Source organism: Cariama cristata, unplaced genomic scaffold (assembly GCF_000690535.1).
Source record: "Cariama cristata isolate BGI_N322 unplaced genomic scaffold, ASM69053v1 scaffold18373, whole genome shotgun sequence".
Classification (NCBI taxonomy): domain Eukaryota; kingdom Metazoa; phylum Chordata; class Aves; order Cariamiformes; family Cariamidae; genus Cariama; species Cariama cristata.
In genome coordinates this window covers 308-18534 of record NW_009608006.1, presented here as the reverse complement: position 1 = coordinate 18534, position 18227 = coordinate 308, and the positions used below count along the sequence as shown (strand labels likewise).

Here is an 18227-nt window from a genome sequence, read left to right as displayed (position 1 = left end):
AAAAATAATGACTGAATACAGTAAGACGCCTCAGCCTAGAAAAGGCAGAAGGTAGGAGATACCAGAAAAAAAACAACACACTAAAGAGACATATAAAGTCATATCAGTATAAGGAAAGAGAACAGGTAGTGATTGGCTCTTCCAATAAAAGTATAAGGGGGCATCAAAAGAAGTCAGCAACTACAAGATTCAAAAACAAAAAACAGGTTATTCTTGTACAGGTAGTTAAGGTATGGGTATCAAAGACAGAAACATGGGCTAGATGGACCTTTGGTCTGACTGCACCCACGCTTCTAACGCCTGGAGATGAATCATTGCAGGACATATCACTTAAATTGCAAATAATAATAATTTTTTAAAAAATGGGTAAAGATGGTTTCTTTTCTCTTGTTCTACTATACAACTTGCACAGTCTGTTCCTTTGCTTTGCTTTCCTTAGCACAGGGAGCACTCCTTATCAGTGCCCTAAGTCATAACCAAACAGTACACTGCAAACCTAGGGTCAGGACTTGATGCACATTAAAGACAGCAGCCTAAAGCATCACAGTTAGCATGCAGTCCTCCTAAAGCAAATATAAAGTTCAGTTCTATCATCAGATATGTGAACTAGTGCATTCATGGCAACCTGGGAACATTTGGCAACTGTATTGCATATGTAACTTGCATGCATATGTAACAGTATTCTTCCATTACCTCTGTGTGAGACCCTTTATTTCTGTGGTCCAGCAGCTGAATAAGTAGAATCCATAACTCTTTAATGCAGGCACAGGGATAATGGTGACTAGTAAGAGCCTCAGAAGGTCTCACCTGAAAGAGAATATGCAATAAAATTATTCAGAGAAGTGTTATTTTTGAAATTGCATTTTATGTACCAATATTTCCTCTGGTTTTGGTTGTTTGGGGTTTTTTTGCAGTTAAATAATATAGCTATAATTACATATTGGAAAGGGCTTTATTGCATTAACATCCAAAAATATCTCTCTCATACAACAAAAACTGTTTCCTAATTCCACATAAGTTACAGGTTGTGCTATTTCTTAGTTTCTTCTGAACCGTTGAACCGCTTTCAAATATTATTTAATCAAGTGAAAATGAGATTCTGAGGACTAAATGAAGAGGAATTGCAATAAACACCGATTCATTGTCTGACAGTAGGGAAAAGAGAAAATGATTGATTAGATTTTCTTGATGTTCTTGGGAAGAAAAAGATTTCAAATGATTTAATAGCTATTATTGTTGTTATTTTTAACTGAAAAATCCTTAATGACTAGGCATAATGCTAGTGGAATATGTTTTTGTTGGCATGAGGATGTTAATGTTCCCACAACATTTCACAAAATCTGCTTTTCGGTAAATTTACTGCAAGGCATTCTTTTAATATGCAGAAAACAGCATATTTCAAGTCATGTACGTTATTTGATTACTATTCCATATTTAACAAAATTCACTCAGACTGATGCATTTCAAATGCAAAGTAGTCGTCTTGTGATTCATCTTTCAGTTTTACATTCCCCAAATTGTGAAACAAAATAAGTAAAACAGCAAAAGGAAGTGCTAAATACATAAAAATTCTCTGTACGCTTTAAAGTTTAAGACCTACCAGCACTGTATTTGAAACAACCCTAGTATAGACAAAACTTTACTTACTCTGTCTTAGGACTTATGAATCCACTGAACTGTGTTAAGAGATGGTAAAAATAATGAGAAAAGCTTTGCTTAAACAGCATAATTCAGCACATTTTACCTTCAGCAAGGGCACAATAGCAGAAATGTAGGAAGAAAAGAGGCAAGACAAAGCAGGTCATGCTCAATTTATCCCTAAACAACAAGCAGTCGAAGTTTGAATAATCAACCTACACCCCTCTAAAGCAAATAGAGAGGAATGGGCACCAAGAGAGACTAATTTGTGTAACTCACTGCAGGAGAAAGAACTGTTGCTATCCTTCCCTGACAATAAAAAGAACCTAGAGTGACTAGTTTAGCCAACTAACTCCTAGACACCTAGATTTGATTAAATGAATCCTGAATTTTTACATCCTCATGCTCTTCCTGATCTGCCTGATCCATTCACGCACCACTATTCTTGAATCACACTGGTACTTAAAATCATTTGTGAATTTGGAAACCTAATGGTGTAAATTAAAAATTAAATCAAAATATGCAATGCCAGTGACAGGAGTAGCTGTGCAAATGAGACATTACAGAAGTGGGAGTGAACGACTAAAAACCATACTCTCACAATTAGAACAAGTATATCACCAATAGTTTCAAATCTGTATAATATTCTATAAGGATACAGACTTTTTATTTATCATCCACCTTTAGAATGATACGACTACTGTTTTCATACAGCTCCAAATCAGATTTAAATACTGAACACTTAACTATAAGTATGAATTCATACGTATTTATAAGTGTGACACATAATTTGTTTTTCTCTCCCTATAAAGAACCCTGCTTACCCTATGAAATTGCCAGGGTGGACCCTGACAATCAATTTAAGAACAACATGAGGTCAAGACTGAAATATTTAAAATAATTCTATTATTCACATTCCACGTGCGCTGTTTAGATTTTTTCCATGTGCCTATGCCTCCTCACACTTTTAGTTAAAGATCTGTTGTGGGAATCTCTCAACAACCTGAGATAATCTTATGTAAATATTATCTCGAGAACAGACATCAGTGTGACCACTAAAGTCTATTGAAAAACCCATTACTTAACTACTAACTTTCCAAAACTGAAGTGCCTCAAAAATACTCATCATCTAAGAGCAAAACAGATCCCTGAGAAAAAGCATCTACTTATTACAGATGCACTGTAATACTGGAGGATTTTATGGAATTTTTAGGTACACAATCTATCTAACAAGTTTTGGGACTTTTACATGGAGTACCAGTTGTTGCAGCAACTAGGTTTCTTCATCTACTACTTGCATCTACTACTGTGCTCTTCTACAAGATAGCAGGATCTCTTCTGCAGGAGATGTGCAGTATCTGTCCAGGACAGAGTTTGGCTAGTAGTATCAAAGCAAGATACCATACAGATATTGTTAAGACTAAGGATAACTGAGACATTGTTTTCTTCAGAGATAGTCTGGATTTCCTCTTGCAACATCCCGAGTTCAGTATCTTGGTAAGAATGGTTATAACCTCAAATTGTGGTGCGGTTGGGACAGTAGAGCTCTGGTGCCAGAGATGTGGCTGCTGAAAATAGAAAGAAGGTATCCAAGGATATCTATTTCTCTGCCAAATGTATCCCAGAGCACAATGGGCTCAGTACCTGATCTGAGTCAAGCGTCTTGATACCAGTGCTGCTCAAGAAACAGACCTGAAAATATGAGTCTGGAGGACTGGAGTTTATGTCCCTCCTTCCAAGGATACCCACAAGTGTTAAGAGCTGCACTTCTGAATATTCTCAGCCAAAAGCTTAATGACAAGTTTTAGTGATGAGCTGACAGTGCCATCTATTATGGGTATCAGTTGTGTTTTCAACAATTTTGAGGGATGTTACTTCTGTTACTGAATTATAGCAATGAATGCATACTAGAGGAGGCACTAGCTGAAGAGACGTTTTCCAGCTCAAGTGCAAGCTCCACTTCAGAAATGAATCTCAAACAGAACTAGTTCAAGCTGAGCAGCCCAAGCCTCAGGAGAGCTGAAGAAAAAGCAGTGGCAAAACAATCTTCTCTTTGTAATGTGGCTCTGTGGAAGTAGGATGAATCTGTCATTTTAACATCTGACATTTCAAAGTCTACCATCAAGCACAATGGTCAACAGATAATATTTGAATCTTCCTTTAAAAAAAAAATTACTCTCGTCTATTTGCCTTTTGATGGAGAAGGAGGTTGCAGGATTATCTGATAATTTAATACATCAAAACTGATTTCAAAAACTAAGAGTTCTCTACAGAAAGATAGTTTAAAAGAACAGTTATCAAATGCTAGTAGAGCCATTCCTACCGCCCCAAACAGTAATATGAAAGAAGAGGGACTCCATTTTTCACGTCTTTGTACTAGGAAAACAAATTATACAGTGGTCACCGCTACTTATTCTCAGAGTTCAGTCCTGCACTCATGGATCACACATGTCCATCTAAAGCAGATTTCACAATGACACAGTCAAAGAAGATTATGCAGTTCCTTTACTAGCTGCTATATGGAGCCATTATGACTTTCCAGCTTTGGAGTGCTCAAAACAGGTAAGAAAAAAAACCACTGCAGCTATAGAAGGAAAGAAAAAGAAAAGGAGAAGGACAAGTTTTCCCTTGACAAACATAAAAGCATTGTAACAGAAAGATGAGGTTGTGGAAATAGGAGCAGTGCAACGATAAACTGTAATACGACATTCTGTAAGTGTCCAGTTAGCTTACTGCCAGGATTACAGTCATTCTCTTTTTGTTCCTGTTGAGAGACTGAAAAGATTTTTTTTTTCATCTATAGCTCTAAACCTTTTAGACTGTGCCATGTTTGGCATTAAACCTGGAACACTGAACTTAGGAAATGTGGCACTCACTTCTGCTCTGTACACAGTGCATTTCAGTATTACTCTCTCACTCAACTGCCAGATGGTCATGAATAAATATAACACAATTTGAGCTCCTAACAAATAACACTCTTTAAAACATGGAGATAGAAAGCCATACATAACATTTAAAACTTAGCAGTAAGAAGTCATCTATGTGTTGGTGCAGTATCTAATTCATACGGTTCCCAGTATAAGCATCTAACTGCCCATGTCCTATATAAAGAAAAAAAGTTACCTTTATATACTTGTTGATGGACAAGCTTATTAAATCAGATATGAGATTTCCACAGTGTGTTTCAAATAAACTGATACTGGTTAAATTCTCTCCGGTTAGATTTACGAAACGGTTAGCATATACAACTTGTCCTAAAACACAAAAGAAAATTAGGTGTATTTAGTCCTGGGTTTGGCTGTAGGAATACAAGACAGACAGGATTTTTTTTTTTTTCTCTCCTACGTATTTTAGAATTGGTTTGTTGAGCTGTATGTAATTTTAATTTACTAACTCCTTTGGGAAAGTTTATCCATTCTAAGTTCAAGCTACTCCATTATTACACTGAAGTCTGGTATTATTCTGGTTGAGAGTAAAATAGTCTGGTACTTTACAGCCTTTTATTGGCACAGTTTTTGCAGTGGAATAAAGATTTATTTATCTGCGAGTTCCTCTTTGTCACATGCCAGTGCGCATGTTCTGAAATCATGACATGTTTTGCAGATATGCAAGTTGATGACAAACAATTCTGGAGAGGTCTAACACTTTCCTTTGGATGTGTTGATGCAAAAAGCTGGCATGATCATATTCCAACCTGAGCATTTGTAGACATTAACACAGATAAAATGGTAAAGTTAAGAGGCTGTAAGATCTTATCCCACAAGCTTTTCAACAGTACAAGTCCCTTGACATCAGTGGAACACAAGATATGTAGAACAAGTCTGTATTTTATTCTTGGAAACGTAGGGTGAAGCCCTGAACCCACCATCCTGCCATTGGTCTCAGCAGTGTGAATTTTCTACTCAGCATATTTTGCAGAACAAGATGTGAACCTAAGAAATTCTACAAGGCACATCAGAATATAAGACATGATAATATATGTAGATACTACTGTCTTGACTAGTAAGTTTTGTTGTTAAACAGCACGAGCCTTCTCTTATGAAAATGGATTACTGCATTATTACTCAGAACTTTATCTAGAAAGTAAATATAGAATTCTGGACAATAAGTTGCCTCCAACAGTCTTCGCATCCTTTCTTCAAAAGGCCACAAAAAAGGAAAGCAGGTTATCCCACAAGAGATCATAAAAGCAGCTTAGAATTATAGAACAAACAGCCAATCCACACATTAGCCAGTAACATGGACACGCAGAAAAGTGAAGATGCATTAATCCAAGCAAGGCTGTGTTGTGACAGCACTCGGGAGCAGGTGAAGGCTAATCCAAGAGTTCAGATTCAGTCTCAGTTAGCTGGGCTAAACATGCAGCGCATTCCTTCTAGATCTCAATGTTACTCCAACTGTTGTAATTCCTATATGGAACTTACATTGATAATTTATAATAAGGGGAGGGGGAAGTGTAGGTTTGGTTGTAGTGACACAATGATTACAGAACAAAATACATTCTTGTGATTTATTTTGCTAGCATGGACACAAACAATAGATATAATTCTCACAAAGCAAATAGAGTTCTTCTCTGTACTGCAGAAGAATTGTTAAAATAAACTGAACTACTTTGAAGTTGGGCTCTTCAATTGCATTCCATGACCTTTTTTAACTAGCTTCTATGAATAGCTTACTCTTATCAATCTAATTTTTGCCCTTTTAAAGCCTTTTTTTTTTTTAAAAAAAAAACAAAACCAAAGAACAGCTATTGTCTCGCCCTTTTCTTGCTGTACTTTTACAAGCTCCTCTCACTGAGGCTTCTTCTTTTGCCCAGTATTTTCTTCGTGTCGCATATGGTTAACAAAATAAATTCTCTGATATTCTTTGTTCTGGTCTATCCTTGGCCACTTTTCCTACATTTTTTTTCATCAAATTGCTGTTCACTGTTATGCATTCTGGATCTCTGCAAACGCATTTTTACTTGCAATGTCAAAAAGCGTACTGTTATTAAACATTCAATATGTTGTAAGCATTAGTTGAGAACAAACTTCTTAATCTTGGTCAAGTTTGGATAGAACAAATTCCTAATACTATTATTGGAGCTACATGAAGATTCACAAAGAACCTGCCTTCACCATATTTGAGTTTACTCCATTAAATATAGCTATGCTTAAAAACTACCAAAAGTAGTAAATGATTCTGGAGAAATTAAGATGAGAAATCTAGGTAAGTTATACATACAAGAATAAGTTCAAGGAAAAAACCTGCATACTTACTCATCATTTTTTCACCTAGTACATGAAGAAGTTCCAGTATTAGCCAATTCATATCCAAGTGGAGATGTAGTAAATGCCATGATGGTGGAAAGACCTGTGATTAGAAATACACACATTTATTTATTTTTAACATTTCTTTAGTAAATTCTGGATACTGTACTAAGACACGTGAAGGTGAGCATACATTTTGCCTGCAGCGAACATTATGGATATCTATGATCAAATACACTGTAATATACACACATGCCATTCAGTTAAAGAGGAAAAAAAAAAAAAAGAGCGCAAACAAAAAATCTTCCTGACAACTAATTCTGTCTGTAGAGGATGTTCATGAAGTCTTTAAGCTGATCTTAACTACAATTTAAACGCAATGTCTGGAATCAAGCTTGACAGATTATAACACCCTTAGTTATGCTTTCCTTTCTAGAAAAGTATCAGGTAGCATACAACCTGCTACGGTAAAGTGTGCTCTTAAAGCAATTCCAAAATGTCAATATTCTCTTCCTTAAAGTTTACTTGAAATTACTGTTTCTTTCACCAGCTCAATGGTGGCCCTACTGACAAACTAAACAAACAGCAAGATTCAAAATACTGCCTCTCAGTAGATCATTCTTCTCCAGATACTAGCTTATACAACCTAAGACTGAAATTCTCTTTTTCCTTCTAAAAGATTTGAAAGCATTAGTTACTTTATCTGTGCACAAATCTTAATGGTGTATACTTCACTAGTGTTTAATGTTGCAGTGCCTACTTCCATGTCTGTACTTCTCTTCTTTATATGCATGATCTTTTCCTATTTTGAGTCAGATTTCAGAATGTATTTTTTAAAAAGTGCCTCTCCTACTGGAAAGCTCAGAAAAGTTAGCCATTAGTAAGGACAAAATGCGAGGATTTTTTTTAACGTGCTACGCTAATTCAAGCCTACTTATCTACCTGTAAATGGTATTATCATTTGTATAATATAGGAAGAATTCTAAAAGCTATAAAAGTAAATAAATAAAAATAACAACAGAAAATCTAGAGCTCATTAGATGTGTTTGCCAAGTATGGGATGGCACGTAGTTAATAAAAGGAAAAAACCCAACAATATAAAGTATAATTTTAATTTCAGCCTGAAAGAAGATTATTCATTATTCAGCCAAAATTTATCAAGTTGAATATGTACTATTATACCAAAAAAAAAAAAAGAAAGGTTAAAATTATAAAAGATATCAACCTTTGCCTGATGTTGAATAGTAAATGCTGCCAAGACACTGCTAGGGAGTTCACAAAGGTGGCCAATGTGCATGGTCAAAGCATGAAGCTCTTCCACCAGCATTGATGGTAACTGCACTTCTAGTTCTTCATATGGATGGAGCATTTCCTCATTTTCCACTTTAGGGGGTTCCAGATACCTGAACACACATACACAGGCACACAATCAGAAAATGGGTAAGAAGCAGCTACACAAAGCAGAGTACAGAAGTTAATAAATTGGGTGCGAACCTCACCTGAAGATGAAAACTTTCACATAACGCAAAAACTCAACACATTGCTGTCTGATGCTCTCTGCTTCAGAGTGCAAGTTTGCAGCTTGACCTGAAGTAAAAGAGATCAATAGCTTAAAGCAGATGTGCCCACACTGTGACTCATGTAACATATGCATTCTCCACATTAATTACGCCAGACCACTGGAAAGCCACCCTCTTTTCTGAGGACAACTTGGGAGATGGCTGGTGGCAAACACCCACTTTTAAATGTCATCTTGCCAGAGGGATCCATTCTTTATCTTGTCATCTCAGGTGCATATCCAAATACAGAGGGAAAAAAACACATCCTCAGGAAAGGTGGTAGAGGCAAGCAATCAGGGATAGAAGAAATCATTCAGCCCTACTGCCTTGCTCCCTGTCTGCTTCCAAGACACCTTCAGAAGACACCTGTGAAACAATTTCTCAGCATCCTTTTCTCTTGGGGGACTTAAGCAGGTGGACTTATTTGGAAATATGCTTTCTAACTTCTCTTCCTAGGAAGCATCACACTGTTGCACAGTGCCTTAAGATGCATAATGCTAAGAGCCATCCATTCACAATCCTGTAGCCTGCCTTTCACTTGCAGCTCTGTATCCTTTCAGCCAGTTATTGCAGCTATGTGTCTCCTTTCCTTTGCCCTCTGAAGCTGTTGTTCTCGTGGTGTTACCCTCCTTACCTTGCACCTGCAAGCTCAAACACCATCGATACAGTAGAGATTCACTGGTAGCTATTGCAACTGGTGTGAGAATCGCTCCTTATTTATTCCCACACCTTGCCTTGTAGCTTTCAGCTTACATTAGAGAAAGATGAAACATAGTGCATAACAAAGCAGATACAGCCATTTAAATAACCAATAACTACTGCCCAATAATATATATACACAAAAGCTTAGCAACCAGTCAGCCTGCAACACTCGTACCTGATTAAGCATGTCTCAATCATTGTTAACAGCATCACAAGTGGCAACAGCAAACGAGGAGTTTGAGCGGGCCCCAACGAAAGTGTAGCACATTAGAGGAGATGCCTGGCAAAAGCTCTTTGTCACCTCCTGCACTGACTGCATGCAGAGGGAACGGACATCGCCTTTGCTCCTCTCCCCAGCTGGCCACTGGGGACTTTTCCCTTTCCTTTTCTTGCCCTCTCTCCCCCTTTGTTTCCCCCCTATCCCCTCCAGGTAACCTTGAAGTTCATATATACTACTTGTTACAGACCCTATAAATAAAGTTTAGTGCATACAAGCCTATCTCAACATGTTTTGAGCAGCAACACTCACTGAGTGAAGTAAATCAACTGGTACCAGTACCATAATACTCCAGCGTACAGCCTAACCCCACCACATAGGAACTGCCACCGTAATGAGCCATAAGTTTAGAGGCTCAAATCACTCTGTTCTAAAGGAATTATTTATAGATATTACTGCTGCTTTGTAGCAATAACAAATATTTTATCCTCGTGTTCTCAGAAGTTCTGTTTAAGCAAAATTTTATATTACAGTATTTCACTACAAAATCTTTTGCATACTGTAATAAATCATTGAGCAATGAAATAAGTAGAACAAAACAGGAACAGTAGAGTGTTAAGAATAGATCAGGCATTTTCAAAAAAAGACAAAATAACACAGAGCATAACAAAAGATTTTACATGGCTTCCACATTACACAGTTCTCAGTACCAAGTCTCCAAAACTCATTAAGACTGATAGGAAATTACATTAAATGTACGATATTGATATCTGTATAAACATATACACACAACAAAGATTTACTGAGCCAGAATTCTGAACTGGGGTTTTCAACAGTGGTGATAGCGCATTTATCTAAGACATCAAAAATACCTAACATCACACTGCCTGATCATTTTAAGTATTTTAATCCTCACGACACCCCTCTACTGCTAGCCTGCTTGTATAAAGGGGGAACCGAGTCACAGATGTATCAGTGACTTGCTCTAAGTCATAAACAAGGCCTGGTGCAAAGCATAAAATTCAACAGTTATTTATTTTACTAGCTTAGTTGACAAAAGGAAGAAAAGGATACAGAGAAGAGAACCAAGCAGATGCTTCCATTTAAGGGGAAAAATAACTACAGAACAGTTTCTTGGTGTCCAGCTCCCATATGAAAGTTCAAATGTAATTTAAATTTAAAAACTTAAATATTTTAAATAATTTATTTTTTAAAAAAGGCTGTTTCCACTTATGTATTAAATGTCAGCAAAATTGGACTTTTAAGATACAATCCACAAAAGCACATGCAAGAAGCTTGATGATAAATTCATACTAATGATTTAAATGGCAGAGCATGACAATATCAAACCAAAATAATATTAATGTGTAAAAATACTCACTCGTACTTTTAGAACACTAGCAATTTATCTGTAATGAGAAGATACTACAGACAGTTTATTTCTGAGTAATTACTGAACTTCTCAACTTGCTAAGTAATTCAGCCTTCAAACTTACAATAAGCCCAAGGCTGCAATAATCCTTCAGAAACATACTGCCTCTCATGCCTTAGTATTTAATTGAAACAAAGCGTTTTGTAGTGATCCCATTTTATCGATCCTGCTGCAAAGATAAATTAAGTTTGTAAATAACTCCAAACTAAGCAAATATAACTAACTTGTTTAAATGTAAGCCAAGAGAACACCAAAAAAAGTCCCAGCCCATTACCTTTGTAACTAAAACAGTTATTGGGAGTTTTGATGCAGCTTTCCATTTTTAATTAAATGAGTTAGTAGTTTTGCCAAATTCTACCTTAGGGATGACATCTTAGCTCAAGTCAAATTAATGTGAAATTCCCCACTAAAGTCAGGATTGTCCTGTGCGCTTACTATACAGGCAGATCTGGCTCCAAAACTGACTCACAACATTTCCACTATCTATTTTTCACACTACCGTACATCACTTGGTTGCCTGCATTTGCACCCTTACTGCAGGTTTATGTTGTTCTGCGGCATGCTCCATGGGCCCTTGGTCAAGAGTTAAAGCACAAGTGTGATCTGTGATAATACACTTCTATAATGAAAAGGTAGTCAGATATGTACCCCAATGTCAAATTAAGTGTTAAACTTACCAAAATCAGATGAACTCATTTGTACTAGGTTTTCCAGTCTGTGTATCTGTTGCCTAATTAAAGGAATACAAAGTTTTATGGTATTTACATAGGTAAAAGTTGTTTAACTACATTTTAGTAAGGTATAAATAGCACAGAGAGAGGTGAGAGGTGTTTCTTTCTTTGTATTTCTGAAAAAGTTTACAGAAATGTAACTTAGGAAGGAGTAGTAGAGGAAGGGAACAGACAGGTCTAAGTGTGAAAGAATGACAAGGGATAGAATTTTTGCTTGTTTTTAAAACATTGAACACAGTAACAACAAATACAAGATTAGCTAAGTATCAGAGGAGAAAAAAAAAACCAACCAGACCCACAAAAACCCTGAAAGCCATTCCCTGCAAGGGATCTTTCCATAAGAGTAACACAACTTCATATTTGAACACAGACTAAACCTGAAAGTTAGCCCTCCTGGTGTATACTCAGTGTACACTAAATTCATTTGTGAATGAGCACTAGTAAATTGTGTCAGCAGCCTTTCTTCAGCACAAAAGATAAGCAGCAACAAATAGAGTAAAAGGAGAAAGTGCCTCTAGAAAAGTTAAAACTCAGTTCAGTTTTGGAGGGGAGAGAGCATTTTTAAAGAAGTTGCTAACTGCCATGGCAAATGTGAATTAAAAACAGTTGTAACATAGGTAAGTGGTCAGCCATATTCTGCAACAACTGTTATTTTCAAGAGGTCTTCAAGCATAGGCTCCACAGAAATAACGCAGTGCTAAACTGAATACATGAAAAGCGCAACTGTGTAAAACAAGCTTTTGAAAGAAAATGCTGCATGAATTGAGGAAGGAGCTCTCTGCCTCATTTCTTACACAGTCAAGGTAGCAACGATGGAAGGATTCAAAAACAGGATACTTGGATCCAACTCAGACCAAATGTTCTTACAAAAAAAAATTTGAAAACTAGGAAGTGCCCACAAGGATCCAAAACCCCAGGTTGTAACCTGCATATTAAAGGGCAGGCATACATTAGAATTGTCTCCCTTAGCTCTTCCTTCCTTGGACAAAGTCACGTCAGCTACCAAACATTACCTTCAACCATTTAGGTGGGTTTTGAGGCTTTTTTGTTTTGTTTTGAAACCAAAGCTGAATTTCTGTATGAATTTTTCACGTATTTCAACCATATAGAAAGGAAGAAAGTCTAAAGCAGGAGGACTTTATGAAAGAGGGCTGTTGAGGTTGAAGGTTAGAGAGAGAGAGTGCGTGAGAAAGGAGCCACACAGGGGAAAAAAGATAAAAAAAAAAAGCTCCACTGAATTGACAAAAGACAGGTTACAGTGGGCTGATAAAATAAAAGCACAAACTGGGCATGAGAAGCGTAACAAAGATATCATCAGTTAAATAAGTCACTTTAATTTCAATTTGCGTTTGTACCTCAAAGATTGATCCTCATGGTAGTTAATCATTAAATCACTTCATTTGCAAATAAATATTCTGACAGTTAAACTGGTACGTCTGCTTATTAATCAAAGATACATTGTCTTAATATACCCACTTAAATGGCTACATAGCTCTTACTCACTTTGACTCACACATCTTCAATCACATAAAAAAAACACAAGTAAGAATTCTTTTCACTATGCAATTAATGTTTTTAACTTGCAGTTCTGCTGTATAACACTATTATTTATTACAGTATTTAGAAATACTAAATAACAATCCTTAATATTTACAGACACATTAAAAAAGACTAGGTTTCTGTAAGCATGTATTTAAACATAGATATTATCTGTACTTCATAAATTGAACTATTTACAACCACCTTGTCCTCAAGAATCATTGTAACTTGTACTTTACGCATATGATTTCCACAACAGAAAAAGGAGCTTTCCTACTTTCAGTTGTCAACTGGTGTATAAATGAAAGTGTTCCATTTTATGACTGAACAAATGAACTGAAAGAGAGAATATCTTTGCAGAGGGACTTGTCACACCAAAAGACAGCTTAGCAACCCAACTCTCCTAGCCAAGAGTTAGCTGAAATCCATTATTCCTACCAGTTCAGTAGGTTTTAAAACATGCATAGCTTAAATAACTTAAAAGCCACAATAAAATGTATTATGCCTTATGTTCATCTCTATTACAATTACAGAGCAGTTTATATTACAGAAAAACATCAATTTAATTCAACAGAGCAGCTACATCGTTGTCTCACTGCCCAGTGATTTTATGTTAATAAACAGATGAGACTAAATGCTGAAAGGGATACAGTATTTCTTTTAACTAAGTTATCCTCCTAACTCTTTCTTTATCAGATTTTTTTTATTTTTTTTTTTTTAAATCACAGTGAAGTCAAAGCTTGCATCAAACAAGCAAAGCTAAATAATACTGGTTTTAATATGCTGCCTGCCATCTATACCATCGTGTTTCAGTAAGCCAGACCTTATTAATGATGTTTCATGTCATGCCCTTGGTCATACCCTAAAGGGATGGAAGAATCCACTACAATCAAAGGAACGATGGAATATATCACACATATTTGAGGAATAATACAAAAGCTCCTCTCCCATCCACTCTCTGTATGTGCTGTACATGCTGAGGATTATCAGTAGCAAAGAGGATTATCGGTGATCTGTGTATTTGCATTGACCAGATTAAACATCTACATTGAATTAGTCAAACACTGAGTAACTGTATCTGAAGAGATTGCTGAAGCTATCCTAATCCAAACAATTGAAGAAAGTGCTGCATCCAGCATTTACAGTATTTGATTTTTAACCTCCACTTTTCTTTATGCACAAAAAAGGACTTAAAAATCTTCAAAAAGACAACTTCAATTATATAGGTAGCACAATCTCATTCCAGGAAATCTTACATAGTTTATTCATATATGCTGAAGCTAGAGCCTTCTAAATTAATCACAACACTGTCGTAATAACTATACTTATCAATTTTTATCTGGTGATTGCCAAGATATGCACGACATTGCTTAGAAATTTCTTATTCAGTCACATAATATTAAAAAATCTGTGACACAAAAGTTACTTCCTCCCATAATTCCGTCTGTGTCTTATCCATCACTTACCAGAGTGTTCGACGCACAGCATAACCTTTTTGGATGCATTGCATAGCCCACAGTCTTTTATGATTTTACTATCAAAAACTTGAAAAGTTTGTTACATCCTTAAGGTGGGTATAATTACAGAATTGGATTAATTATAAAATACACTAACATTATCATACCTAAGTAATCCAAAGAGAAGTCCACAGGACTCAACCAGTGCCATTTCAGTAACCCACTGAAAGCCAAACATTTCCACTACATCATCTTCGTAGTCATTTGGAGAAGGATCTAGTCTCAGCAAAACCCTGTAAAATAGAACCAACAATATTCATACATTCCCCAGTAATAAGTTTATAGAATACAATACCTACAGCTGGCTTATGTACCACTGATATTTTATCAATATATCAGCAACATGTATACTATAGATAGGAAGGAGTAACAGTGCTCTCAAAAAGACAGACTGTCATACCTTTTATAGCAATATGATATACAGTACATAAAATATGATAACTGCTAGCTTCCAGAGCACAAAAACATGATATAGTCACAGGACACAGTATATTTTAGAAACAAATAAAAATTAACAAGCTACCACCCTGAAGCATCTTCATCCTTACAAAGTGGCTGAGCCATAACACACAGACTGTCCTTAACAGAAGAGGCTGCCACGTTAGATAACACATTTGGCTGTAAGTGTATGTTTGGAATCTGTCTCAATGTACACTGCATGCCTAATAACTAATGCTAGAACATACATCCTTTATATACAGTTAATAATATTTATATAGAACACATTGACAAAAGCACATTGATAAAAAGCACACTTTTAGGCAGGTGAACTGATGAGGGTCACAAAATGCAACTTCATTATTATAATTATAACCATATATAACTTTAACACTAGGCCATGACTACCCTTTGCTCTGGCTAAAGAAAAAACGAGTAAAATCAGAATTACCATTTTACTCAAAGTGAAGAAAATCAGACATCTGTATAGATTGTTAGAACATTACTTCTTGGGCAAATATAAAAATATTTCATTAATGTGCTTTCAGAAAAAAAAAAATCACAGCAAGTGGTATAACAACAACAATGTCAAAGCAAATTATTTCAGAACTTTCCTACTGCTTTTCATAAAATACTTCAGTGTAGATGAAGCTGAATTCACTAATATGCAAGAAATATTTCTATTTTAAAAAATAAAAAAAAATGTACTGGGCAAGCACTTGGTTTTCATTATAGTACACACCAAATTCATATTCTTCTTGAACTATGCACTATTACCAATTCAGTTCTCAGAGGCAAAAAGAGCCATCTGCTGAATAACCGGCTCAGTCTCCCATAACGCCTGTAGTTCACTTGGTAACCACCTAAACATTGGTCTGTTTTGAAGCCTTTAGCAATTAAATCCAGTTACTCCTGTTGCAGATAATAAAGACAGAGGAGTCCCTCACATGCAGGTTCTTCCAAGAATTTACAATCCAAGTAGACAACGTGAATAAAATACAGGAGAAGAGTATTATCGTGACTGTAGTGATTTGGGAAACTTGCCTACATACAAGCTCCTGAGTGAGTTTTCACATGAAATTGTTTCTGTCATGAAATGCTTCTTTGTCAGTGTGGAATCCACTACTGATACATTCACACAGACATGGGCTCTCTCAATCCTCTACTTGACATCAATTTGAATTAATGTGCTCTGATCCAACAAAAAAAAAGAAAAAAAACAAAACAACAAACTATAAATAAGGTAGGGAATGGGGGAGGTGCAGTAGAATCCCCTTTAAGGCTTTACAGAAAAGGCTGTGGAAATGAAGCTTAAAAAAATCCCAAAGTAACAACACAAAATATGAGGCTTGGCAGGAGGACAGACAGAAAGATTATACTTGTGTAGGAAAAACAACAAACCTCCACAGGATCAGCAAATGGCACAGAAAATTAAGTTGGATCATAGATAGTAAAGATATTAACTAAATCAAAGTCACATTTTAGATTCTCACAGAAAATACTTACTTGTTATGCATGTGACCACTGAACCTTAAATCCAGAATGCATGCAAAGGTAGAGCTTTGAGAAAGATGGTCTTAAAGCTACAAAGGACAGGCTCAGTGGCCTGGGGAAGCTGGGCACAGCAGGTTTGTTTTTCACATCGAAAAGAGAGAAAGGGCCAGCACTGAATAGAGTGTTGACTGGAAAAAGCAGTGCTGCAGCCTCTTCAGAAATTTAAGGGGTCTCGGATGCTGTCACCCAACAGGCCAGGTTTGAAGTGTCCTAAAGTAAGTTCACAAAGCTAGGAACTGGACCTAGAACGCTGTTCAAAGCAGTGTATCAACACAGTTGCCCTTTCCACTCTGGTATACCATCAAGTTGATCTCAGGATCATTAAGAACTGAAGAACAAACTAATTTGGAAACGCTGTCAGCATTCAGAGGCACCAAACACCAGTGGAAAGAACATCTTAGACGGGTATTATATTTGTAACTCAAAAAACCCCCGTACCTCTTAAGAGACCCACTTGCTAAATAAGACTCTGTAGAGAAGCCTCTCCCTCCATTTTGGTTGTCAAAAGCACAGGAAAAACAAGGCGGCTTTGAGTTCTCATTCTCCACTTCCATTGCCATCTCCAAGCTTTCAGTGAGAAACGGGGGTGTGGAGGAAGCCACAAAGTCATCGTCCATCGTTTCCACCTGATCCAGAAAATAGATAAAAAGACATAGCGTTTCTTCAGATAAATTTCTCATTGTTACAACTCCCTGTAATCCTTTACCTCAAGTGAGAACACAGCTCTGACCAACTGTAACATCAAACAAATGAACAGAGACCACCAAGAAAGGCAATCATGGTCTCATGCCCTGCCACACAAGTCTGCCACTTCATGCAACTTCATCTTCCTTCATCACAACCTGTTCCAGTATTCACATTAGTGACTACAAAACTCAAAAAGGTTCATTTTCTTCTGGTTTAGCTCTCTAAATTGACTAGTCATGAGGTTACACTAGCACTAGGGTAAAATAATAGGCTGGAATGCCTCACAAGGCATGGGTCAGCTACTTTCAGCAACACTTCATTTTGTGACCAGAGTAGCCACGCTATGAAAATACATCATGCATTACAGGCCTCCGGTTGTCCATGACTTCAAGGCAACATTACAGCTCAAGTTCCTTTGAAGAAGCAGCAAATACACCCCACGTGATAATTATGGAACCCTGAAATGTTGAAGTTTTGAAGCTCAGAAAATGACTGCATGGTTGATTCTGACTTCCTTTGAAGAAGCAGCAAATACACCCCATGTGATAATTATGGAACCCTGAAATGCTGAAGTTTTGAAGCTCAGAAGATGACTGCATGGTTGATTCTGATATAGCTAAAGTTGGAAGCTTGTATTAAAAAGATCTGACTTCCCGAGAATCTGAAAAAAAGAGAAACAAAAGGAAAGGAAAAAGAAGATCCTGTGTAAAAGAAGTTCACGTATACTTCACATTAGTGATTTTATATTTTATACAACATATAGAAAGAGTATAACTAGGCAACAGGTGCCACAGCAATATGCAAACAACACAATTAAAACTCTAAATTAAGTTTTCAATTTCATTGCTGACAGTTTTTGATACTGCTCTCGCAGAAGCTAGTATACACAGTGGCTAGAGGTTGGTAATAGAGGCTTGACTGAAAAATTAGCTCAAGGAGAAAAGAAAAAAAAAGAAAAAGAGTT

General features: G+C 36.5%; 1 protein-coding gene across 1 annotated transcript in view; it reads right to left on the bottom strand.

Annotated features, from left to right (window-relative positions):
- Window positions 1-17199, bottom strand: part of LOC104154641 (protein MMS22-like) — a gene marked incomplete at its 3' end in the record, with an annotated part of 34887 nt that extends 17688 nt beyond the window's left edge. Inside the window, exons 1-8 of the mRNA XM_009696973.1 lie at window positions 17015-17199; window positions 14692-14817; window positions 11475-11527; window positions 8387-8474; window positions 8113-8290; window positions 6897-6990; window positions 4762-4892; window positions 694-807 (exon numbers count right to left, since the gene is read on the bottom strand). Coding sequence (XP_009695275.1) covers window positions 694-807; window positions 4762-4892; window positions 6897-6990; window positions 8113-8290; window positions 8387-8474; window positions 11475-11527; window positions 14692-14817; window positions 17015-17193 — 963 coding nt within the window. The remainder of the gene's footprint in view (window positions 1-693; window positions 808-4761; window positions 4893-6896; window positions 6991-8112; window positions 8291-8386; window positions 8475-11474; window positions 11528-14691; window positions 14818-17014) is intronic.
- Window positions 17200-18227: the final 1028 nt, after the last annotated feature.